Genomic DNA, 27,562 nt, shown 5'->3' on the forward strand with positions numbered 1-27,562 from the left:
ACTATCACTGCCGAAACTGAAAACGCCATACAAAAACTACCAATTGACAGCCAAACAGAAATCAGACTTAATATTCGCAAAAAAATTTCTAATTTAATTAAAGGCAGCAAATCTACAGCTCCTTTATCTCCCAAAAAAGCCATAGACTCGTTAAAAAAGAAGATTAACGAAAATGATCTAATAGTTACGAAAGCGGACAAAGGCAATGCCACAGTTATTATGAACAAAGAAACTTACGTGCAAAAAACTGAAACCTTCTTTTCTGATAACTCTTTTAAACTGATAAAAAAAGATCCTACTAACAATATCCAAAAAAACTTAAAACAATTATTGAAACAAACGTCCTTTATTCTTACTGAACATGATTCTCAAAAACTCATTAATATGAATCCCAGTATCCCCATAGCTAAAGCATTGCCTAAAGTCCACAAAATAGATATTCCCATAAGACCCATAGTTAACTACAGGAACAGCCCGACTTACAAAACTTCCAAATTTATTCATAATTTCTTGAAGAAATACTACAAATTTGAAAATCCCAACTCCATCAAGAATTCTATAGAATTTTGTAATTTGACAAAAAGCCTAGAATTACAGCCGCAACAAAAAATGTACTCATTTGACATTAAAAACATGTTGTTACGGAACCACATTTATTCCATGGACTGCCGTGTCATATCTTACTGGCATATCTATGAACATTACAAGTGACACAATACTGTTTATCTTGTTTGTGTAATCTTTGGTTGTGGTGTAGATCATGGCGTACAATGTATCTCTTGGTCAGTGCAGTGAATTGTAAACTTGTTTTATGTAAATAAATTGGAGCATTTGTGTTAAATTGTGTTAACGTTACATTATAAGCACTTTTCTCAACATCTGGCGACCGTGACAGGACTAGTTTCCGCGTAAATATGGCAGAAATTACGAAATTGAAAAGTGAACGAACACAATTGCGCCGATTGTTTACACGTGCTGGCAATGACTTTGAACAGAAGTTAAATGCAGAACAACCCACAAGAGAAGAGGTCTCCGCAGGATTCAAGATCTTCGAGGACAAAGCTGAACGATTATTCGTGCTCGATGAAAAAATTCGTGATGTTTGGTACGCCGGAGAGCACGAAGAAGAAGAAGAGATCGCTGCCGAATACGAAATCATGGAGGGATACCGCGAAAGGTGGTTAACCTTAAAGACCAGGTATGAGAATTTTTTGCATGATGACACACTCAGTGACAATGGGGCAAATAGTATTGCTAGTACTAGTTCTAGTAAATCCAGGAGTAAAAGAAATTTAAGATTGCCTAAATTAGAACTTAAACAGTTCGATGGAGATGTGCGTAACTGGATAGCCTTCTGGGGGCAGTTCAGAAAGATACATGAGGATGACGAAATCGAGGAAGAGGATAAATTCCAATACCTTTGCCAGGCTACTGTACCCGGGACGTCAGCTAGAGAACTCGTGGAAAGTTTCCCACCCTCAGCTTCAAATTATCAGAAAGCTATAGAGCAATTAAAATCGAGGTTTGCAAGAGATGAACTTCTGATTGAGATTTACGTTCGTGAACTCTTGCAATTAGTACTTCAAAAGAGTAGCATGTTAAACGATATAAGTCTACGGAGTCTTTTTGATAAACTGGAGACCCAGTTAAGGGCACTAGAGTCACTAGGGGTTACTAGCGATAAATATGCGGCAATGCTCTACCCGCTTGTAGAATCAGCACTACCAGATGACATTTTGAAAGCATGGGAGCGGTCTCGTATGTCGCAGGCATGTAAGAAGGGTGACCAATCTAATTATCTCGAGACACTTTTGAGATTTTTGAGACAAGATGTAGAAAGTGAAGAACGTCTCCTTCTGGCTCGTTCTAATTTCCTAGGTGGCTGTGGGAGTGCATCGCAAAACAACAAAGAAAAGCTACCGACAGCAGCAGTAATTTTTTCGAGTGAAGAGAAAAGGGGTGATAGGGCATGTATTTGGTGCGATAAAGGGAACCACATGTCTCAGGACTGTTTTAAAGCTAGAGGTCTCACTACAGAGAAAAAACAAGAAGTTTTGAAAAAGAAAGGAGCATGTTTCCATTGCCTCAAGGTGGGCCATAGTGCAAAAAAGTGCAAAGTTGTGCTCAAGTGCTTGATTTGTTGCAAGGGGCATCACACTATTATGTGCAAGGGTTTAAAGGATATAATTCCAGTCGATAGCAGCAAGAAAAGTTCAGTTGAGAAAGGAAACGAACCAGGTAGAACAGAGAACTTACTGTCTCATCAAAAGGGTCAGACATTGTTGCAAACTTTGGTAGTTAAAGTGTCGGTGGACAAGGTTGTTAAGTTGGCAAGAGTGTTACTAGACTCGGGATCTCAAAGATCATACATCACGAAGGACAGTGTTCACAAGCTTGGGCTGAAGAAGATAGGGGAAGAGACGTTAATACATAATCTGTTTGGTGGAGTAGAGACAGGGCGAGAAGTGCATGGTATTTATGAAGTTACTCTTAGAAGTTTAGATGACAAATTTGAGTGCACCATTCCTATGTTGGACCAACAGAAAATTTGTGATTTTGTACCCCGGCTTGAGACACAGCGGTATTACCCAGTGCTTCGAAACCACAACATAATCTTATCAGATGTAGGCTATAATGTTCCTGAGGTAAAGATATTACTTGGGGCAGACGTAATGGGGCAACTGCTAACAGGCTGCAGATTAGTTTTAGATGACACGATGGTTGCTCTCGAAACTAAGCTGGGCTGGACGGTGATGGGGCAGCGTAGAATATTCAGCAACTGCAATACAGTAACTGACCTCTTTAGTATGGCAGGTTTTAATGTAGCTGATTTGTGGCGTCTGGAAGCCATAGGCATTAGCGACCCGGCAGATGTCAAAACCAAAGAAGTTCTAGAAGCACAGACACTTGAATTCTTCGAGAAGACAGTGAAAGTTGACCAAGAAGGAAGATACGAGGTTTGCCTTCCCTGGAAAGAGGGGCACCCGCAGCTGAGGGACAACTACGATCTAGCGGAGAAGAGATTGTTGAGTGTAAGCAAAAGACTAGAAACCATTGGCAAGTTGGAAGAGTATGATGAAATCTTTCGTGAATGGCTGCGGGAGGGCATAGTTGAAATGATACCCTCTGCCAGCAAGAATGATGGTCACTACCTCCCTCACCAGCCAGTAATAAAGGAATCTAGTATGACCACCAAAATTAGGCCTGTGTTCGATGCCTCAGCCCAAGATAAAAGAGGCAACTCACTTAACAGCTGTCTGGAAAAAGGGCCCAATTTGGTGGAATTAATACCCAAGCTGTTGATACAATTCAGAAAACATGCTATTGGAGTGACAGCTGATATCAGAAAGGCATTTTTACAAATCAAGCTAGCCCAAGGTGACAAGGATTTTTTAAGATTTCTTTGTTGGAAGGACTGTCGTAACAAAGAGGTGGCAATCCTCAGGCACTGCAGAGTTGTCTTTGGAGTGTCGTCTAGTCCATTTCTACTGGGTGCGACTATATCACATCACTTGAGACATGCGCCTGAGGAACTGAATAGTACTGCAGAGCGACTCAGAGACTCTTTCTACGTGGACAACTGTGTTACCAGTGTAGCCAATGAAGAACAGTTGCAGAAATTTGTGAGGGAAGCTACTGCACTGATGTCTACAGCACAATTTGATCTTCGCGGATGGATCAGCAGCCCCGTTCATCAAGAAGACAGAGCTGCTATGCAAGATGGAGTTGTTCCAGTCCTGGGTCTCTTATGGGATGTCACTACAGATGAGCTTCTCTGTGATGTCAAAACCATTGCAATGACCACTTGTCGAGTTACCAAGAGGAATCTGTTGTCTGTGGCTCAGCGTGTTTTCGACCCAATTGGCTTCACATGTCCGTCTACCTTACTACCAAAGCTGATGCTGCAAGAAACATGGAAACACAAATTTCCATGGGATGAAGAGCTTCCGGATAGCATTACAAGTAAATTCAAGAACTGGGTGGAGCAGATGCAATGGTTAGCTAGATGTCGCCTTCCAAGGAGAATGGTACAAGTGGACTGGGGAGCGGAAGATATCAGTCTTCATGTATTTTGTGATGCGAGCAAACTTGCTTATGCAGCTTGTGTATTCTTAAGGGCAAGGAGAGGCGCAGAGGTATCGGTCCAGTTGGTCCAGGCTAAGGCGAGGATTGCTCCTGTCAAACATGTCACTATACCACGTTTGGAACTGTTGGCAGCAGTCATTGGTACCAGAATTTCTACCCAAGTGAAAGAGGCATTGGGACTACAACGGTGCAGAACATTCTTTTGGAGCGACTCGTCAGTAGCCTTGACTTGGATAAAGCGGGCGGACAACTGGAGTACATTCGTGGGTAACCGTTGTCATGAAATACGACAGTACACCAATACTGAGGATTGGCGCCACCTACCGGGGACTCTGAACGCAGCAGATCTTCCATCAAGGGGATGCAGTCCAAAGGCACTCTTTGAGAGCAAATGGTGGGAAGGACCACGGTGGCTAAAGGATAATCCAGAGCAGTGGCCTTTTTATGAAATTGCCGCACCTGAAGACGAAGTCAATATTGAGAAACGGAAGACAGTTATATCGAGTGTGGCGTGTAGTTCACCTGACTTTTGCTCGCGTCTCTTGTATTTCTCAAGTTATGTCAAGATAGTCAGAATGATTGGTTGGATCATCAGATTCTTCCGCAACCTTACTAAGGCAAAACAAGCAAGAAGAGGTGAACTCACTGGTGAAGAAATGCAACAAGCCGAGAACACCTTGTTGAGAGTTGTGCAGCAGGAATGCTTTCGAGATCACGAGCAGGAACTTGAGAAGAAAGTCAGGGTATTCAAGGACGAAATGGGAGTTCTGAGGGTTGAAACAAAACTTACCTTTGGGGAAGAAAGTGAAGCATTCACGAAACCCATCTTGTTGCCGTCAAACCATGCCATCGTGACCAGATTGGTTTGGGACGAACATCATCGGTCACAGCATGCAGGGCTACTGACGCTGTTAGCTAGACTCAGGGAAAGATTCTGGATTCTTGGAGTTAGGAAAGTGGCAGAAAGAGTTATTGCAAGATGTGTCAAATGTAAAAGGTACAAGGCTAGTCCTACAGCACCAGCTTTTGCTCCTTTGCCCAAGGATAGAGTGGGCTCAACAGCAGCTTTCGAGGTCTCGGGAGTGGATTATGCTGGACCGCTGTACCTAAAGTCTGGAGAAAAGGCGTGGGTTGTATTATTTACTTGTGCGGTGTATCGTGCGATACATCTGGAGCTGGTGCAGTCTTTGACAACTGATGCTTTCATTCTGGCGTTAAGAAGATTCATTGCCCGGCGTGGAAGAATTTCTGTGCTGTACTCAGACAACGGGACCAATTTCATAGGACTTAATAATGCCCTGAAAGCGTTGGATTGGGATGAGATTGTCACCCACTCGGCTGTGAGAAAGATTACTTGGAAATTTATCCCACCTACAGCAGCCTGGTGGGGAGGATGGTGGGAGAGACTAATCAGAACAGTGAAAGAACTACTGCGTCGGATCTTGGGACGAGCCTCTGTGTACTATGAAGAGTTATTTATTGTGTTATGTGTTTTTGTTTCAGTTGTGGTACGGAGTATTTTGCAATTGAAAATAACAATTGCAAGGTGGGAGGATGTTACGGAACCACATTTATTCCATGGACTGCCGTGTCATATCTTACTGGCATATCTATGAACATTACAAGTGACACAATACTGTTTATCTTGTTTGTGTAATCTTTGGTTGTGGTGTAGATCATGGCGTACAATGTATCTCTTGGTCAGTGCAGTGAATTGTAAACTTGTTTTATGTAAATAAATTGGAGCATTTGTGTTAAATTGTGTTAACGTTACATTATAAGCACTTTTCTCAACACATGTATTCCAATATACCAGTCAAGAAAACTTTAAAGATCATCAAGGATAATTTTCTAAAACACAGAAAATTAAGCATACAAGAAATAGAAGAATTTTTAAATATTTTAGAATTTGTAACTTCCAACAACTATTTCACTTTTAATGGGAAAATTTATAAGCAGGATAGTCTTCCTATGGGCTCCCCGGCTTCAGGAATAATGGCAGAAATTTATTTAGACCACTTGGAAAATTCCAAAATTCTTAACAAAATTAAAGGTATCGTATTCTGGACACGCTTTGTTGATGATACATTTACTTTAATAGATCACAACGTCTCCAACGGTGATATCGTTCTTGAACAGTTGAATGCAGTTGATCCATGGATCAAGTTTACTTCCGAAGCGGAAGTCAATAATTCATTAAACTTCTTAGATGTCACTATTAACAATAGCTCCAACAAATTCTCTTATACCATATTTAGGAAGCCCACCCAAACTATTAATACTATTCGACAAGACTCAACGCATCCGGAATCTCAAAAAAGAGCAACATTTTATAGTTTAATCCACAGAGCTTTTCACGTCCCTTTATCAAATGTTAATCGTAAAAAAGAACTTGAATTTATCCGCTTAATAGCGAGTAAAAATGGTTTCAGCAAGCATTTCATTGACAGGATAATCAATAAAGTTACTAACAAATCCAGTTCAACTTTACTTAGAGAAACAAAAAGAAAAACAGACAAATATGCCACTTTCACTTATACAAATAGTAAGATTTATGATATCACCAACACCCTCAAGAAACATAAGATCAACATTGCTTTTAAAACAGTCAACAATAATACTAATCTTTTTTACAACCAACATAAAATTAACAACACTACGAATAAATATAATAGGTCAGGCGTTTATAAGTTAAAGTGTAACCAATGTTCCGCGAGCTACATTGGGCAAACCGGAAGAGGCTTTTCAGTTAGATATAAGGAACATATCAACGCCGCTAAACATAGAAGGTACTCCGCCATGAGTACTCACATGACAGAATCCAATCATTCCTTCACTTCCATAGAACAGGACTTAAAAATTCTTTATTTTCATAATAAAAGCACTTTACTCAATGTTTTAGAAAACATCTATATTAATATAGATCATAAATGCAATCCCTTTCACAATTTAAATGAAATTTCCGAAACTGCGAACGTAATTTTTGAGGCATTGCTCAATAGTTCTTACTTTAACAAATCCAATAACAAGCTTCCATGTGACGGCTTCCCGCCTACTGATCCTAACCTTCCCCTAATTTCCCCTCATGGCGGCTCCCTTCACACACGACCTCCATAGTTCACTCTCAGTCAACCACAGGCTTCCACACTGAACTAGTCGCTGTCAGACAGGCGAGAACGTAAGTAATCAGATGTGCCGCACTTCTCATTTTCATTACTTTACATCTCAAGTTACAAAAACTTGCCTATTTTAACACTAACAACAGCTATCTTTCTTTTTCTAGGGCCCTCTACTGCACATTCCACATTACGTCATCACGTTCAAATTTCCCACCTAACTTCTCAACAGGAAATGCCAATACTACACCAATAAGACGGCTTTAACATATGCTCGCTGGATTTCTTATACATCGTTATTATCCTATTGGAATGAACATTATGCAATTCATTATCAAGCCTTCACGACATAACAGAATATTATATATTAACACATCACACAAAAAGGAAGAATTTTAACGCAAGTTTTTACTGTATCATCCCATGTGGACAATTTTAATTTTAATGTCAACGGTATTCTTAAGTGCTGTGCTCAAAACAGTTCTGAATTCTTCACCATTTTAAATGACATATTCGGTTATCCGAATTATTTTAATGTGTTACTTTGTCCTTGTCCTTGTAGCTTTTTCTCAAAAGTTTTTATGGCTGATGATGTCTACAAGGTAGACGAAACATGTCCCGATATAATTAAAAATCATGTAAATATTTAGTTAATAAAGAATCTTGGTATTGCAAAGGTGGAACATTTGACCTAACCTTCAACGTATACTCACGACAATACGGGCTTTATAATGAAGTTTATTTTATGTAATAGAAAGGACCATATACCAAGAATATTCAGTGTCTCTCAAAGTTGAAATATACATATATATCCTTGTTCTTTTTTGTGTGTAAAAGAGGACGAAACATGTACCATTATTTAGTATTGTTAAAAAACCACACCCTGGCACTACAGCCCTTGAAGGGCCTTGGCCTACCAAGCGATCGCTACTCAGCCCGAAGGCCTAAAGATTACGAGGTGTCATGTGGTCAGTATGACGAATCTTCTCGGCCGTTATTCTTGGCTTTCGAGACCGGTTTAGTATTGTTCTGAAAGGAATAAATTTAATTTGCAATGTAAGTGTGGAACTCCCCTGAAAGTACCATACCACTTGTTAAGAGCCAGAGTCGCTACACGTAGACTGTGGTACCAGCATAACATAGCTATGTTGAGCCAAAAAGTGGCATTTCCCTATAATTTTTAAAAGTAAGTTCGTTATATTCTAAAGGACATTGCATTTAGAAATCTATTGTTTGCAGGCAAAGTTGGAAAACCTTTAATCTCATTGATTGGCCCTTAGAGTGGCACAACTAAGTCCTCAGCTTCTCCTGTTGTTTCTTCTTCCTATTCTTCCTCCTCAGATTCATTGCTTTCATGATGAATGACTAATTCTTCCACTTCAGGAACAACTCTCCCCTCGTTATTTTAGAACTACACATTCTTCTTCTCAGTGTGTTTCACTTCATTTCTCCACATCGCTGCTGTCACCTGTAGGATGTATTGAAGTATCACAACTTGGCAAGTATATAATAATCTCCACTTGCCTATATCCAATACATAACATTTCCAGTTGGCCTAACTGATCAAGGGTTTGTTTTCACACAGCTCTAGCCCTGTGTCCAGTCCATGGCCAGTCCTTGAAGTCACTGTTTTGTTATAATGCTGCTTTGCCACAGACTATACTATTTCGATAGCACTGAAACTTGAGTGATATGGAGTACGTCGTAGATATAGCACTGTTAACGTCTAGGACAAAATAAATTATATTTAGTGTAGTAATAGTCAAATAATTATAAGACAAAAATGTAGTTTCAGAAATTCCGGAACTAGGGAATAACAGTGGAGAAGTCAAAATCAAGAACCACATATAGAACCCAGTGAAGCGGTAAGTTATGATGCCACTTCCTATATCGAATCAATCAATCAATCAATCAATCAATCAATCAATCAATCAATCAATCAATCAATCAATCAATCAATCAATCAATCAATCAATCAATCAATCAATCAATCAATCAATCAATCAATCAATCAATCAATCAATCAATCAATCAATCAATCAATCAATCAATCAATCAATCAATCAATCAATCAATCAATCAATCAATCAATCAATCAATCAATCAATCAATCAATCAATCAAACAATCAGCACTGATCTGCACTTATTACAGGTTGCTCAGGTTGCAGATATTATTTACCTAGTCTTTTCATCAATAATTGTGGAGAATTTGGAAATTTATTGAACATCTCCCTTTGTAAATTATTCCAATGTCTAACTCCTCTTCTTAAAAAACAAATATTTTCCCAAATTTGTACCCTTAAATTCCAACTTTATCATCATACTGTGATCTTTCCTACTTTTAAAACACCACGCTTATATATCCGTCTACAAATGTCATTCCAAACCTTTTCTCCACTCGGAACATACCACTTAGTCACACAGCCAGCCTCCTTTCTCTCAAGAATTCCTAGCCCAAACTCTGCAACATTTTTGTAACGCTACTCTTTCGTTAGAAATCACCTAGAAGAAATTGTGCTGTTTTCCTTTGATTTTTTCAGTTATCGAATCAATTAATGCTTGTGAAGGTCGCATGCACTGGAACCATACTCTTGTTGGGGTCTTAACAGAGTCTTATGTGCCATCTCCTTTACATCCTTACTCCTCTAAATACCCTCATATCCACGTGAAAAGAGATCAGCGCACAATCATAAGAAACTTCAGTAAATTAAAGTAAGAACATACCAGTTACAAAAGCCATCTTTCGTTCCAGCATGAACAATAACCAGTATACCTCCCTCAGATGTAGGTCGACGAATTACTCCTTGAACATCATGTCCAGATAATCTTAACCCTTCGATCATAAGTTTGATGTTTTTGCTACTTTAGGGATATGTTTCAATATCTTCAATAATGTAATCGTGATATCACAATATTGTTCTAGGGAATGAAAATTAGATACTCTGAATCATCGTAGTACTGAAATTTGATTGTGTACATTCTCGAGTGTTAGGACTTCGTGGCTAAATATTGTCAGTTGTAAATCGAGAATGCCAGGATTGTGAATGTCATTTCTTGATTTCGTGTTAAATTTGTAGTTTGGACGTGGCGCATTTTAATGTTAAATAGTTATGTGTTTATTCGTCTCATAACTTTTTGCAGGTGATATACCTTTACTTCTGTTGTGTAGATATTGCCAAAGAAAAGGTATGAAACATGGGACTCTGTAAGTGTCCCAAACGTAAGGTTACGAACCAATTCTGTTTTGAACACCGCGTTAATGTTTGCGAGCATTGCATGGTGACAAACCATCCAAAGGTAATCAATTTTATCTTCTATCTATTCATTATTTCGTTTTTTTAACAGGAAAACTTTACATTATGGCCCCTTAACCTAATGTCCCTAACATAACCTAACACAACTTCTTCATAGTTTCTGAATCTGCAGTGGTGCGTGTCATCAATTTGCCTTTATTTTTTTCAGTACTTTTTGACATTTTTCAGTTGTGATTTGCATAATTACTTATTTACTTATTTACACTATAATCTCTTGTCGTGGATGGTCATTTTCATGTGCAGCCCGATATACTTTCTCATTTATATTGCAGTTGGAAGGTAAAGGGGGAGGTACCTGTCAACTAGTATATATGTAGCAGAATGTTTTCCGTACATATCTAGTGAAGAGCCACTGCCATTAGCCGCTTGAGTCGCAGAATTCAACATAGCTACCAACTGCTAAACAATTAAAACTCCTGTGCTCTAGGCTGGTGGTCTGACACTGAACATTGCCTTGGTGAGAATGCAGCTGTGCACCCATGACATTTTAGACCGAAGGGTTTTGTCACTATTTGGGACATGCGCAGACCAGTAATTGATATACTGTACACACCCTTGATGTGTTGGGCCTAAGTCAGCATTTGGTGATTGTGTGAGGAAGTAAGGTAAGTCACTAAGAGGAAGAGAACATTGTGACGTGCAATGGGGGAATTGTATATGTTTACAATTTTCTAAATAGGCCGACACAAGCGTAGTTAAGGCACTCCACTCAGTCCTGTTGTACACGGTGACTCAGCGAAGGGTGATTCTTTATTTCTGTTCTCTGAGTAGTTCATGGGATTGCCGATATGAACGTCATTACGAGCTACAAACTGTTACGAAGTAATTGGCCTGGATTTGCAAAGATATGTTACAGGTACTCAATTACCTTTTCCTTACCTTTGGGGCAGTATGCGCTGCGGCAATAGAAAAAGACCCCCTTGAAGGGTCAGGAGCCACTGTTCTCATGGCAAGAGATTGGCCTGGATTTGCACAGATGTGTTACCTCCACTAACAGAGCCTTTTCTTGTGTTTTTACTCTTCGCGGGTTGGTAACGGAAGTTGTGAGCTAGGAATTCTTGGAACGTCGTCATGTCGGCAAATGGCAGTGCTAATAGCTGGTTGGCTGCCTGTGAGTGGCGCGTGAAATGTTTTGTTAGATTATAAAATAAATGCACCTTTTTTGGGCGGGTTGGTGTGGTCCTGGCATTCATAATGAACACATCTCTCTTCTAAAAGGATTTTAAGCTAAGATTTATATATATTTCGTCGCAAACTTGTGTTGTATTCTGGAGTTCCAGCACTAGGTTTGTAGGCCTACCGTCAGATGACAGGTCACCTGGAATTGAAGATTTGTCATGCATCGTCTGTTGTGTTGCACTTGACCACTCTAGAATACAAAATTTTGGTCGGTCACGGAAGAGGAGGCATTGATGAGCGTTATGGATTATAAGATGTTGAGGTGGTCAGTAATAGCAATATTATTAATTTTAATATTTTTTCCCTCCAAGTACTCCTATGGTTTTCAGGCACTAAAGTGATTGAATTTTGTCCCGCAGGAGTTCCTTTCTGTGCCGATAAATCTTCAGATACTGGGCGAGTTGGTCGTGCGCTTAGGGGCGTGTGGCTCTGAGCTGCATCCGAGAAATAGTGGGTTCAAACCCCACTGTCGGCAGCTGTGAAGATGGTTTTCAGTGGTTTACCATTTTTCACACCAGGCAAATGCTGGGCCTGTACCTTAATTAAGGCCACGGCCGCTTCCTTCCCATTTTCTATCCCATCATCGCCATAAGACCTATCTGTGTCGGTGTGATGTAAAGCAAAAAAAAAAACTTCAGGTACAAGGCTGGCATGAGCACTTTCAAAAACACTTTGTACAGTTGACTTCGAACCAGAGACTTTTTACTCAAAGTAAGGGCTGTAATGGCTGAACAACTCAGCTCACTTAGATTGTGAGCTGATATCGATGATATGGATTGTGTTTCTAATCTGGACCCAAGACAATGATTTGGCTTTTTGCTGATCTAAGAATAAATGCACAAAAGTCTGGCATGATGTTTTGGCATGTGCAGTTTGCAGAAGCAGGTATGACTGTAAAGATGGACTTCATACTGGAAGTCGTTTGAGAGAAAGCTTCACCGTTAAATTTTGAGAGTAAATGTAATCCTCGACATGGTCCGTTATTGGAATAATAATATTTTTAAACCATCATTGTTATTTTTAATGGTATTTTACTTCAAATCTCTTCAAGATTTTAAAAATTCATTTCATTATTACATGTTAATTAGACACTTATTTTCAATCTAAGGTGAAGACAATGGCTGATGATGCCTTCATACAAGGCGAAACATGTACCACTATTAGTTAACAAATCTATGTAAATCATCCAAGACTAGACTTTGTATTGATTAGGTGGTCTATTTAATAAATAACTTACTGTTATTATTCCAATCAAATATCATCAATACGGACCAAAATGATATTACATGTAATGGTCTGTTATGGAATGAAATGGAGATAACGAAGCACCATAGGATTCTGAAAGTTATTATGAAGCATGTTTCTGTTTCTATACACATATTATTTACATAAAATTGTAGAATAATTGGATAACAATTATTTTACCTGGAATGAATTCGATATTTTTGAACTTAATAATGAAAAAAGTATAAAAATTAAAATGGGAGTTTCATCACTCATTGCTGTTATGGACTTGAGAATCACTTTTCTATATTGTATTTCTTGATGTCCCTTCACTTACTATCAGTTTGAGAAGGTTGTCAATGATGTACTACTATATTTACTGACAAATGTCTGTCATTTGGGACTGATGACCTTGATGTTAGGCTTCTTAAACTAATCATCTTTGTCATTTGAAAGTTCATTAGTGCCATCTGACTGTAACTGGATGTGATCCTGTTACTTGGTCGTAGAAGGTGAACATCTTCCAAGTGAGTGGCTGCATGGTATGGGTCACGTAGCTCTCAGCTTGCATTTGGGGATAGTGGGTTCGAACCCCACTGCCAGCAGCCTTGAAGACGGTTTTCTGTTGTTTCCCATTTTCACATCAGGAAAATCCAGGGGCTGTACCTTAATTACGGCCTTGGTCACTTCCTTCCTGCTCCTAGCCCTTTCCTATCCAGTCTTCACCACAAGACCTCTTTGTCAGTGTGACGTAAAGCAAATTGTAAAAAAAAAAAAAAAGAAGTTTTTTGTAAATGTCTTGCCAAATATTTCTTGTAGATGGTAGTGTGCCATGCTCTGGGTTGAAATAAATGGTTTGTTTGAACCAGTATTTTGTTTTGTTTAAATCAGATTTAATTTCAGATACATAGAATACTATCTACTGCCCAACATTAATAGCATTATATGGAAGTTTAAGTTATGCAAATCTTACCTGGAATTGCTTTTAAAGAAGAGATGTGTTCATTACAATAGCCAAGGACCCACCAGCCCGCCTTCAGATGTACTTTTATAACCTAATGAGGTGTAACACGTGCCATTTTCCAAATGAAGTCATTCCCAGAAATCAACACAAATACATTGTTACCCACCTGTGCAGGATAAAAGCAGTGACTTTGTTACTATCTGGCACAATTCATTAATTCTGCTTTAGGCCACTATCGACCATAGAGTGTACTGCTGTCTCCGTAGGAAATATTCTTCGCGGTCCTAACCTGGTATGCCCCCAGACCATTGTTTTTTCCATTAAGTTATAGTCTCGGTCAGAATTGCACTAAGTTTTACCTGGCAAATTATTTGCTGAATCTCAAATTATTGTATTATATTTTGAGAACTCCTGTCACTAGCGTACTGATTTCATATGGAAATATTGCTTCATTATTACAATGGTAATGAACTAAGCACAAAAAATTAGTAAATCTTACACAAAAAGACAAGCTTAGAGGCTTTCTATGTGCATATATATGAATGTACATACCCAAAATATGAAAAGATACTGAAGCAGACCTGAAGATGATTTTCCGTAGTTTCCCATTTTCACACCAAGCAAATGCTCAGGATGTACCTTAATTAAGGCCACGGCCACTTCCTTTCCACTCCTAGCCCTTCCCAGTCCCATCGTCGCCTTAAGATCTATCTGTGTAGGTGTGATGAAAGTAGCTTGTACGAGGCATGTTTTTTAGTAAGGTCCGTTTGAAAATAAGTATACAACGAAAGGTTATTTCAAAAAGTAAATTTATTTTCAGAAAGTACATACTTCACTCTATTTTTCGACATAGTTGCGAAGTTTGTTCAAACACTTATCATACCTCGTAACCAATTTTAAAGTACCCTCTTCATAGAAACTTGCCGCCTGCTCCGATAACCAAAAGTTCACTGCCGTTTTCACGTCGTCGTCATTGTAATGGTTGCCACTGAGGTGATGTTTGAGGTGGAGGAACAGATGGTAATCGCTCGGTGCAAGATCAGGACTGTAAGGTGGGTGGTCTAAAACTTCCCAGCCAAAACTGTCCAATAAATCGCGGGGTCTGACCTCCAGTGTGAGGTCTTGCATTGTCATGGAGAAGGACAATTCCCTTTGTCAGCATGCCGCGTCTTTTGTTTTGAATCGCTCTGCGTAGCTTTCTCAGGGTTTGGCAGTATGCTTCTGCGTTGATAGTGGTTCCTTGTTGCATGAAGTCGACCAACAAAACACCATGCCTATCCCAAAACACCGATGCCATGATTTTGCGCTGGGACAGAGTCTAAGTTAATAAATTTCTGTTAAATTTTAAAACAGAGTCTGTTTGGCCTTCACCTTTACAGGCGAGTGTGTATGTCTCCATTCCATGCTCTGTTGCTTCGATTCGGGCGTGATATGCAAAACCCATGTTTCGTCTCCAGTTACGATCTGACTCAAGAATCCGCCAACTTCTTTGTCATAATGAGTCAAGAACTTCATCGCACACTCAAATCTTTGGTTTTTGTGGTTTCGGGACCCAACGGGAGCACAGTTTCCTAAACTTTAGGTGTTCAGAAACAATGTTGTAAAGCACTGTTCTTGACACGTCAAAAAATTTGTTTGAGAGACCTGTTATTGTGAAGCGCCTGTTCTCACGAATCTTCGCTTCAACTGAAGCCACCAAATTGTCTGTAATCAAGGAAGGGTGACCAGAGAGGTCCTCATCATGGACGTTGTCACTGCCATCTTTGAATTGTCGTACCCACTTACACACTTTGCTTTCACTCATAACAGTATCACCGTACACTTCGCAAATCTGTTGATGAATTTCTGCAGCAGACAGGTTCCTTGCTGACAAAAACCGTATCACTGACCGAACCTCACACGCGGTGGGCGAGTTGATAGTCTTAAACATTTTGAAAGCACAGATTAGAACTAAACGGGTTAGCTACAGAGCTGAAACTGAGCACAGTTGTTCCCGGGGCATGCCGGTATACGACGCACATGCTCGTTGCGATATGCGCGCGAACCACTAGTGTCTACAACAAAACGGACCTTACTTAAAAATACGCTTCGTAAAAGAAGTCAGATTGTAAGTTTCACCAGGAGGAAAAGTGCTCTCAGTGTTACTGTGCTGATGGGGTGATAGTACCTCATCGGAATCGCACCAAAGGTGTACAAATTTTACTTCATGCTTAGTTGTCGCAAGCAACTGTGCAGCAAGCAGAGCAGCTTAGCTTTGCGTGTCACCGAAGCAAGAACGGTTGCGTATTGAGCGTACAAGCCATATAGCTACTTAACCTGGGTTTCTTCAAGCCTGGCAAGTTTTTCAGGACCCATTTGGGTTGCCAGTCTTCATGAGTGTACATCACTGTGCTACTATATGTTACTGTTGCTGTGCATTTCGTTCAGTGCAGCTTAGTATTTGTTAGCAGTGAAAGCAGCAGTAGGAAGATGAACAAACCAACTGTAAACAAAATCGAAGAGTGATTAAGAAGCGGTAGATTTTTTACTAGCAATGAAAGAGGGTTCAAGTCAAGTATAGAAAAAGTATTCATTTGTTTATGATCAGGTATCCCGTAAGGCCATAGGTTTCTCGTATTGCAATTTTTGTAAAATGCTACTAAGGACGCATTCAGGAGCCTCATTTGGAAATTTGTTCAGAACTTACCACAGTCTATAAATATTTTAAAGGAGGACAAAACATGTTGGCTGATAAATGCGTGGAAATATACACCAAGGACTTAGGACAATTTTTCACTATTGAGGGTGAATGATATCTATTAATTTGGGGCAGTTGTTCAATCAGTCAACATTGATCTGCATTTAGAGCAGTTGACCAGGTGGCAGATTCCCAATCATTTGTTTTCCTATCCTTTTTTTTTAAATGATTGCAAAGAATTTGGAAATTTATTGAACATCTCCCTTAGTAAATTATTCCAATCGTTAATTCCCCAATTTATAAACTAATATTTGCCCCAATTTGTTCTCTTGAATTCCAACTTTGTCTTCGTATTGTGATCTTTCCTACTTTTAAAACGCCACTCAAACTTATTCGTCTACTGATGCCATTCCACGCCATCTCTCCACTGACAGCTCGGAACATACCACTTATTATGAAACAGTGTTGAGTTTATGGTCCACCCAGTCAATACTCATCACTTTGCAGGTGAAAACTATTTAATATTAAACATTGTTTCATGATTTTAACTGTATCAATACGGATCTATATTATGAAGTTTGTAAATTGTACATACCACTTAGTCGAGCAGCTCGTCTCCATTCTCCCAAATCTTCCCAGCCCAAACTTTATAACATTTTTGTAACGCTACACTTTTGTTAATAATGACCCAGAACAAATCAAGCTGCTTTTCTTTGGAATTTTTCCAGTTCTCAAATCAAGTAATCCTGGTGAGGGTCCTATAAACTGGAACCATACTCTAGTTGGGGTCTTACCAGAGACTTATATGCCCTCTCCTTTATATCCTGACTACAACCCCTAAATGCCCTCATAATCATGTGCAGAGATCTGTACCTTTTATTTACAATCCCATTTATGTGATTACTCCAATGAAGATCTTTCCTTATATTAACACCTAGTTACTTAGTGATCACCATAAGAAACTTTCACCCCATCAATGCAGTAATTAAAACTGATAGGACTTTTCCTATTAGTGAATTCACAACGTGACTTTTAATCCTGTTTATTATCATACCCTTGCCTGCTGTCCATCTCACAACATTGTCGAGGTCTTTTTGCAGTTGCTCACAATCGTGTAATTTATTTATGACTCTATACAGAATAACATTGTCTGCAAAATGTCTTATCTCTGCTTCCTATTCTTTACTCATATATATATATATATATACATATATAAGAAAACAAAAGGTCGAATAATACTGCCATGAGGAATTCCCTTCTTAATGATCACATGATCAGATAAGGCTTCACCTACTCTCATTCTTTGAGTTCTATTTTCTAGAAATATAGCCACCCATTCAGTAACTCTTTTGTCTAGTCGTCTTCCATGATCTAACCTGTCAAATGCCTTAGATAGGTCAATCGCAATACAATCCATTTGACCTCCTGAATCCAAGATATCTATTATAACCTGCTGGATTTCTACAAGTTGAGCTTTAGTGTAATAACATTTCGTAAACCCGAACTGTCTTCTATCGAACCAGTTATTAAATTCACAAACGCGTCTAATATAACACTGACCTGCAAATTCAAACTTTCCGATTATTGCATGAAGTTTACATAGTGATCTTTTATATTTCTGGCATGCTGATTCCGGAACTGAAGTCGGTTATCCCCTATCACATCAGGTTTTATGCAAATTCAAAATGAAAATTTGATAAATATGCAGCACCCGCACATGCAAGATTTCTATTATCATATGTAAACCCTTCTTTCTTATTATTTTCACCCATCTGAACACTCCTGTCTTGCACTGGTATACTTATGAACATTATATAAAGATACGTAGTGTATCGTGTTATCAGATCTGTAGAAAAACACAGCCAAATAGACCAAAATTTACCATGCATTAAGCCTCATAACGTACCGAGGATGGTAAGTCTACAGTTTCAAATTTATAATGTCCTACCTTAGTATAAGAAATGCCTTCTCCTTGCTTTTCGTGTGTGAGGAGTAGTTGGACCTTCTCTCTTTAGTAACCAGCATGTTTTTTTTGCAAGCTCATTTTGCAGCCTAAATCTTGGAAGGAAACAAGCAATCTATCCACCATTTTTTTGTAGTCTAAATCCTTTGTGTTTCCAAGAAAGTTTTTGACCACATTCCGGAATGCTGTACATGCCGATCGCTCTGTAAGGCACATAACGTCTTCAAAATTAGCATCAGAAAGAAGGTTTCAGATATCTGGACCTGTGAAAATACCCTCCTTGATTTTGGAATTACTGAGGCGTGGGAATCGATGACATGAGTACTGAAAGCATTCACCTTCATTGTTTAGGGCCTTAAGGAATTGCTTCATAATACCTAGTTTGATATGAAGTGGAGGCAACAGTATTTTGCTCTTGGGAACAAGAGTTTCTTCTTTTATGTTTTTCGACCCACTTCCATACAATGCCACGCTCCACATGAAAGTCTTCAGAAACATCTTTCTAATTCCTATATCAATGTTTGAAGTGAACAAATTTCTTTTCTTAAGGAAGCTGTTCCTTGCTTGTGCTAGTCTGCATTTTATGTCCTTACTTCTGCCGTCGTTAGTTATTTTACTACCCAAGTAACAATATTCATCTACTTGCTTTAAGACTTCATTTCCTAATCTAATATTTCCTGCATCACCTGCCTTTGATTTATTTTCATCTTGTACTCCTTACCCAAGACTTCGTCCATACCATTCAGCAGCTTCTCAAGACCTTCTGCAGTCTCAGATAAAATAACAATATCATCGGCACACGTCAATGTTTTGATTTCCTCTCCTTGGATTGTGATTCCCTTTCCAAATTCCCCTTTGATTTCCTTTACTGCCTGTTCTCTGTCATCATCATCATTTCCCTTTATCCAGCTGTAGCCGGGTAGGGGCAAATATGGTTCCTCTCCACTTTCTTCGGTCTTTCCACCACTCCTCCTCCAACACTGTGTCCCAGTCCAGGTTTCTTTCTATAATGCTGCGTTGGATGGTATCCTTCCATCTCAATCGTGGTCGTCCACGGCCTCTCCTTCCTTGGATTTGCATTTCCATCACCTTTTTTGGCATTCTTTCGTTGCTTATTCGCTTTATGTGCCCAAACCATCTTAGTCGGCTCTTCTCTATTCTATCATTCATTTTTTCCACTCCAATTTCTTCCCGGATTTTCTCATTCCTTCTTTTGTCTCTTCTACTCTTCTGTATCATACTCCTCAAGAATTTCATTTCGGCTGCCTGTATTCGACTCTAATCCTTCTTTGTCATTGTCCAAGTTTCTGCTCCGTAAGTTGTTATGGGTACGTAATACATCTTGTACATAGTATCCTTTGCTTCCATTGGCACATCTTTGTCCCATAACATATTTCTTACAGTATGATAGAAACAACTTCCAGCTTGAATCCTTTTACTAATCTCAGCATCCAGTCGAGCATTCTCCATTAATTCACTCCCCAGGTATTTAAACGTTTCCACTACTTCCAAGGGCTTGTCTGCAAGTCTAATCTGACCTTTCCCTTCTTTCTCCCCTCTAGTCATAACAAGAGTTTTACTCTTTTCTACACTTATTTTCAATCCACATTCTTCAATCTTCCCATTCACCACATTCAACTGTTCTTGAACCTTCCTGTCGTCTTCTCCCCAAATCACAATATCATCTGCAAATAACATCATGTTCATTTCTCTTCCTCCATATGCTGCTTTTGCCGTTCTCATGATGTCATCCATTACTATTGTAAACAGGATTGGTGATAGAACACTTCCCTGTCTCAGCCCGCTAGTGATTTTGAACCAACTTGTCCTGCCAACTTGTGTTTGCACGCAACTACAACATTCCTTATACAATGCCATGATCATTTTTATTAATCCCTGTCCAATTCCTTTTTGCACCAGACTGTCCCAAACTTTCGTCCTAGGGACACTGTCATATGCCTTTTCAATATCAATGAATGTCATCACCATATCATTCCCATACTCCCAATGCTTTTCCATTAGTTGTCTCATAATGAAAATGGGCTCTATTGTTGACCTTCCACTTCTGAAATCAAACTGATTTTCCTGTATCTGCTTCTCAACCCTCAACCTTATTCTACTTTCCAGTATCCTTTCCATTATCTTAGCAACATGGGATATTAGAGTAATTCCCCTGTAGTTCTTCAAAACTTTCTTATCACCTTTCTTGAAAATTGGGATGATTATTCCTTTTTGCCAATCCTCAGGGACCTCCTTATTCTCCCAGACATTCCTGAGAACCCGATATGTCCACTGCAGGCCTACAGCTCCAGCTGCCTTTATCATCTCCACTGAAATTTCATCTATTCCAGCAGTTTTTCCATTCTTCATCTTTCTTACTGCCATTTCAATTTCATTCATTGTACTTTCTTTATCCATTTCTTCGTCAACTAATTGCCTTTCCTGGTCGTCCATTGAATGACTGTCATCCGTTCTTATGTTCAGCAGCTTCTGAAAATATTCTCTCCATCTATTTCTTATTTCTTCTGGCTTTGTTAAAATTATGCCACCTCCATCCTTCACAAATCTGGTGTTTACTTGATCTCTCCTTTTGTTTCTTAAGATACCATACAGTAATTTCTTGCTGCCCTGCGTATCATCTCTGAATGTCTGTGTGAATAAGCCCCAGCTTTTCCTCTTTTCTTCCTCCACTACTTTCTTGGCCAAATTCTTTGCCTCCACATATTTTCTTCTACTTTCTTCAGTCTTAGATGTTTTCCATGCTTTCCATGCCATTTTCTTTTCCTTCACTTTAATCTTTACCCTATCATTCCACCAGTGTGTTTCTTTGTCTTTCACATTTCCTGATGTTCTACCACACACCTTTTCTGCACATCCAACCAGTGCTTTCTTAAATCTTTTCCATTCCTCTTCAACATTCCCCACCTCTGTCCTGGGTACCAAGGGTATTATTTCCCTTTGAAATTCTTCTTGTATGCTTTTCTCCTTCAACTTCCATACTTTTAATTCTTTTCTCTCTTCTTAATTGGGGTTTTTCAATCTTTCCAACTTTCCCAGGGAGTGGCGCCCCTGCCTATGTGAGTCCCAGAGCACACTGACCCGGTGTGTAACATCTGGTATGAGTCCCAGCTCAGGGTTATGAGTGAAGACCTCAATGGCATCTACGGCGGAGAAGGTGGACTTCGGTACGGCGGAGATGGCGAAAGGGGCAAACCCGTACCGTCTGTACTCCAGAGGAGCGGCTACGAAAGGCGTCTGTCTCCATGTTAGGGGCGGCCTAATTTTGAACCTGGCAGTAGGTATAAAATGCCTTTGGGTGTGGCGAGCCCATCGTAACAATAGCCTATATGGACAAAGCAGATATGGTGCCTCGGAAAAGGTTAGGGCGTTCCCCTGTTCTCTGTAAACATTGAAAAGGAGAGGGGCAAACTGCAGCCGTGCCTCACTCCTTTTGGTTTACTGCTTCTTTTTCAAAGATCTCGATTCTTATCACTGCAGACTGATTTTTATACAAATTGTAGATAATTCTTCGTTCTCGGTATCTGATCCCAATCACCTTCAGAATCTTAAATAGCTTGGTCCAATCAACATTATCAGATGCCTTTTCTAGATCTACGAATACCATGTACGTGGGCTTGTCCTTCTTGATTCGATACTCTAAGATCAGATGTAAAGTCAGGATTGCTTCATGTGTTCCTACATTTCTTCTGAAGCCAAATTGATCTTCTCCCAACTCAGCTTCAACTTGTTTTTCCATTCTACTGTAAATAATACGTGTTAACATTTTGCAGGCATGAGATACTAAACTAATGGTGTGGTAGTTTTCACACCTGTCAGCACCGGCTTTCTTGGGAGTAGGTATAACAACATTCTGCCGAAAATTGGATGGGACTTCTCCTGTCTCATACATCTTACACACTAAATGGAATAACCATGCCATGCTGGTTTCTCCTAAGGCAGTCAGTAATTCAGAGGGGATGTCATCAATTCCAGGTGCCTTGTACCTATTTAGGTCTCTCACAGCTCTGTCAAACTGTCTCTCCCATTTCATCAGCATCAACAGCCTCTTCTTGTTCCAGAACCAAATTATCTACATCTTTACCTTGATACAACTGTTGGATATGTTCTTGCCATCTTTCTGCTTTGTCTTCTTTCCCTAGAAGTGGCTTTCCATCTGAGCTCTTAATATTCATACACCTAGATTTCCTTTCTCCAAAGGTTTCCTTGATTTTCCTGTATGCAGCATCTACTTTTCCCAGGACCATACAACCTTCGACATCCCTGCACTTCTCCTTCAGCTATTCTTCCTTAGCTACCTTGCATTTTCTATCCACTTGATTCTTTAATCACCTGTATTCTTTTCTGCCCTCTTCATTTCTAGCATTCTTGTATTTTCGTCGTTCATCAATCAGGTCTAGTATCTCCTGAGTTATCCACTGATTCGTAATTGATCTTTTCTTCCATCAAACATCTCTTCAGCAGCCCTACTGACTTCATTATTCATGACTATCCACTATCCACTCTTCGTCTATTGTGTTTCCTTCAGCCTTTTCATTTAGCCCTTGTGCAACGTGTTTCTTGAAACAATCCCTCACACTCTTTTCTTCCAACTTGTCTAGATCCTATCTTTTTGCATTCTTTCCTTTCTTCAATTTCTTCAACTTCAGATGGCATTTCATGACCAACAAGTTGTGGTCAGAGTCCACGTCTGCTCCTGGAAGAGTTTTGCAATCCAACACCTGGTTTCTGAATCTCTGCCTAATCATAATGAAGTCTATTTGATACCTTCCAGTGTCTCCAGGTCTCGTCCACGTATACAGCCGTCGTTTGTGGTGCCTGAACCAAGTATTGACAAGGACTAAATTATGATCAGTACAGAATTCAACCTGCTGAGTTCCTCTTTAATTCCTTTGTCCCAATCCGAATTCTCCTACTGTATTACCTTCTCTTCCTTGGCCTATCACTGCATTCCAGTCTCCCATCACAATTAGATTCTCGTCACCTTTTACATATTGTAATAAATCTTTTATCTCTTCATATTTTCTTTCGATTTCCTCATCATCCGCTGGACTAGTAGGCATATAGACCTGCACTATTGTGGTGGGCATTGGTTTGGTGTCTATCATGACTACAATAATTCTTTCACTATGCTGGTCATAGTAGCTTACCCGCTGCCCTATTTTCTTATTCATTAATAAGGCAACTCCTGCATTTCCCCTGTTTGATTTCGTGTTGATAATTTGGTAGTCGCCGGACCAAAAATCCTGTTCTTCCTGCCAACGTACTTCACTTATACCAACTACATCTAACTTTAGTCTATCCATCTCCCTTTTCAGATTCTCTAACCTACCACGACGATTCAAACTTCTAACATTCCACGCTCCAACTCGCAGAATGTCAGTATCCATCTTCCTGTTGATCGCCCCCTCTCATGTAGTCCCCACCCGGAGATCCGAACATGGGGCTAGTTTACCTCCGGAATATTTTACCTGGGAGGAAGCCATCATCAGTACATCATTCATACAGAGAGAGCTGCATGTCCTCGGGAGTTACTGTAGTTACGGCCGTATTTTCCCGTTGCTTTCAGCCGTGTAGCAGTATCAACACAGCTAAGCCATGTTGAGTATTATTACAAAGCCATATCAGTCAATCATCTATACTGCCGCCCTTGCAAATTCTGAAAGGCTGCTACCCCCCTTTCGATGAACCATTCCTTAGTCTGGTCTCTCAACAGATACCCATGCGATATGTTTGCACCTGCGGCTCAGCTGTCTGCTTCATTGAGACGCAAGCCTCCCCACCGTGGCAAGGTCACATGGTTCGCAGTGGAGGAGTTGTACGATAACCTCTGGAATGTTGTTGCAGTAAACCAAGGCTCCCCTCTTCAGAAAAGAAGGGTGTAAATTCTTGTTCGCGATGTCTGTACCAATTGTACGTCGTCCCTGGTGCCGTGTTCCTTTCATGAGGCCTAGACCCGAGTAACTCAGCAGATTCCTTTGTAAGGCCAAGGTCTCGAACAAAGTCATTTAATGCACTTTGCTCGAACAGTCTCGGTTCTTTTTCAACGTATTCAGGGGAGAAATCACAGTCAGAGTTAGTGCCCGCCATTTCTGCGTCAGATTCAGAAGAGGGACAGTCCTGTAAATGTTCTGGACACTGTGGTACTGGTGTATCAGGGCCATGAGGAAGGGGTAAAATTGCAGATCGAATATTGCTTGGATACACAATGTTGCCTTTGTTGCTGCTGTTAAATCCCTTCACATTCGCAGAACAGAAGTAGCAGCGAGTACTGTGGTCTGGGGTTATTGCCACACCATTGGAATACCGAATGGCAATCCAGTTAGCTTACCATTAATCCATTACCGTAACTGCTCTATACAGGTTCTACTAGCCTTATGTGGTGCCCACGGCATGTCTTGGTCTCCAAATTTCAAGCCAAAGTAGGCTTAGTAGGCCTTTCTCACGAACTCGGTTACTTTGCGCCGCTGTCTCATCGGCACGAAACTTCCACATACATAGCAGAATGTATCTGGATTGTTCTTGCAGCCACGTCATGGCATGTTGATAGATGAAAGTTCAATAAAAATATTAACACAGTACGTCACTCGCATATAGAATGCTTATGAACCCAATAATCTCTTTTCACTAGGTAGCGAAACACAACTCAGACTGTCGCGCACGAAGCACGACGAGAGAATGACACCACTCAGCCAAAACCGCGCGTTGCCGGCTATGTTGTACATAGTTGCCGGCTCTACACTCTGAGCGTGATAATACAGGACTACGGGATGTCTGGAGGACGTCGAATTAATAAAATAATAAAATAAATTAATAAAAGAATATGGAAATCTAAATTAAAGCAACACTCTTCCTAACAACGTAAGAAGTGTATTAGTGCATGTGATGAAATAAACGTAATATAGGATGAAATGTGATGTGATGGGGAGAAATTAACATCGAATCCTGATTCAGGATTCGGAAGTCATCCTAAAAAGCAATGCAGGATGACGGCAATGAAACTGTTGCAGGACAGTGTAATCAGAAAAGATGCTTTTGCAATGTTTACATGCAATGCATGTCAAACCTACTGGCCTCTAGTTTTCAGCTTTATGTCTATCACCCTTTCCTCTATATACAGGGGCTACTGTAGCAACTCTTCATTCATTTGGTATAGCTCCTTCATGCAAACAATAGTAAAATAAGTACTTCAGGTATGGTATTAAATCTCAACCCATAGTCTTTAGTATATCCCCAGGAATTTTATCATTTCCAACTGCTTTTCTAGTTTTCAACTTTTGTATCCTATTGTAAATGTCATTGTTATCGTAGGTAAATTTCAGTACTTCGTTAGTATCCGTAACCTCCTCTAATTGGACATTATCTTTATAACCAACAATCTTTACATACTGCTGACTGAATACGTGTGCCTTCTGAAGTTCCTCGCATACACAGTCCCCTTGTACATTAATGATTCCTGAAATGTCCTCCTTGGAACCTGTTTCTGCCTTAATGTACCTATATGTACCCTTTCATTTTTCACTAAAATTTGATGACTGCCAGTTATGCTTGCCATCATGTTATACTTGGCTGACTTCTTTGCTAGATTCAATTTTGTAGTAAGTTCCTTCAATTTCTCTTTACTTCCACAGAAATTTCTACAAGGGCAGATCAAATATACACTGACTGACAGTGACAATGCAACACCAAGGAGGAGTGGTTCGAAAGGGATGAAAGTTGGGGAAAAAACAGAGACGGCACGGACGAATAATTGATGTTTATTTCAAACCGATATGCAGGTTACACAATGCGCACGGCATCGACTCAGTAGGATGTAGGACCACCGCGAGCGGCGATGCACGCAGAAACACGTCGAGGTACAGAGTCAATAAGAGTGCGGATGGTGTCCTGAGGGATGGTTTTCCATTCTCTGTCAACCATTTGCCACAGTTGGTCGTCCGTACGAGGCTGGGGCAGAGTTTGCAAACGGCGTCCAATGAGATCCCACACGTGTTCGATTGTTGAGAGATCCGGAGAGTACGCTGGCCACGGAAGCATCTGTACACCTCGTAGAGCCTGTTGGGAGATGCGAGCAGTGTGTGGGCGGGCATTATCCTGCTGAAACAGAGCATTGGGCAGCCCCTGAAGGTACGGGAGTGCCACCGGCCGCAGCACATGCTGCACGTAGCGGTGGGCATTTAACGTGCCTTGAATACGCACTAGAGGCGACGTGGAATCATACGCAATAGCGCCCCAAACCATGATGCCGCGTTGTCTAGCGGTAGGGTGCTCCACAGTTACTGCCGGATTTGACCTTTCTCCACGCCGGCGCCACACTCGTCTGCGGTGACTATCACTGACAGAACAGAAGCGTGACTCATCGGAGAACACGACGTTCCGCCATTCCCTCAACCAAGTCGCTCTAGCCCGGCACCATGCCAGGCGTGCACGTCTATGCTGTGGAGTCAATGGTAGTCTTCTGAGCGGACGCCGGGAGAGCAGGCCTCCTTCAACCAATCGACGGGAAATTGTTCTGGTCGATATTGGAACAGCCAGGGTGTCTTGCACATGCTGAAGAATGGCGGTTGACGTGGCGTGCGGGGCTGCCACCGCTTGGCGGCGGATGCGCCGATCCTCGCGTGCTGACGTCACTCGGGCTGCGCCTGGACTCCTCGCACGTGCCACATGTCCCTGCGCCAACCATCTTCGCCACAGGCGCTGCACCGTGGACACATCCCTATGGGTATCGGCTGCGATTTGACGAAGCGACCAACCTGCCCTTCTCAGCCCGATCACCATACCCCTCGTAAAGTCATCTGTCTGCTGGAAATGTTTCCGTTGACGGCGGCCTGGCATTCTTAGCTATACACGTGTCCTGTGGCACACGACAACACGTTCTACAATGACTGTCGGCTGAGAAATCACGGTACGAAGTGGGCCATTCGCCAACGCCGTGTCCCATTTATCGTTCGCTACGTGCGCAGCACAGCGGCGCATTTCACATCATGAGCATACCTCAGTGACGTCAGTCTACCCTGCAA

The 27,562-nt window shown here is 40.6% G+C and overlaps 1 protein-coding gene across 1 annotated transcript in view; it reads left to right on the forward strand.

Moving 5' to 3' along the window:
* The first annotated feature begins 10,217 nt into the window (after window positions 1-10,217).
* The window catches only part of LOC136863869 (zinc finger protein-like 1 homolog), a 180,248-nt gene continuing 162,903 nt past the window's right edge, over window positions 10,218-27,562 (forward strand). The window contains exon 1 of the mRNA XM_067140228.2: window positions 10,218-10,500. Within this exon, the coding sequence (XP_066996329.2) occupies window positions 10,399-10,500 (102 nt within the window). The 5' untranslated portion in view covers window positions 10,218-10,398. The remainder of the gene's footprint in view (window positions 10,501-27,562) is intronic.

The sequence above is a fragment of the Anabrus simplex genome, chromosome 2 (genome assembly GCF_040414725.1).
Source record: "Anabrus simplex isolate iqAnaSimp1 chromosome 2, ASM4041472v1, whole genome shotgun sequence".
NCBI classification, from domain to species: Eukaryota; Metazoa; Arthropoda; class Insecta; order Orthoptera; family Tettigoniidae; genus Anabrus; species Anabrus simplex.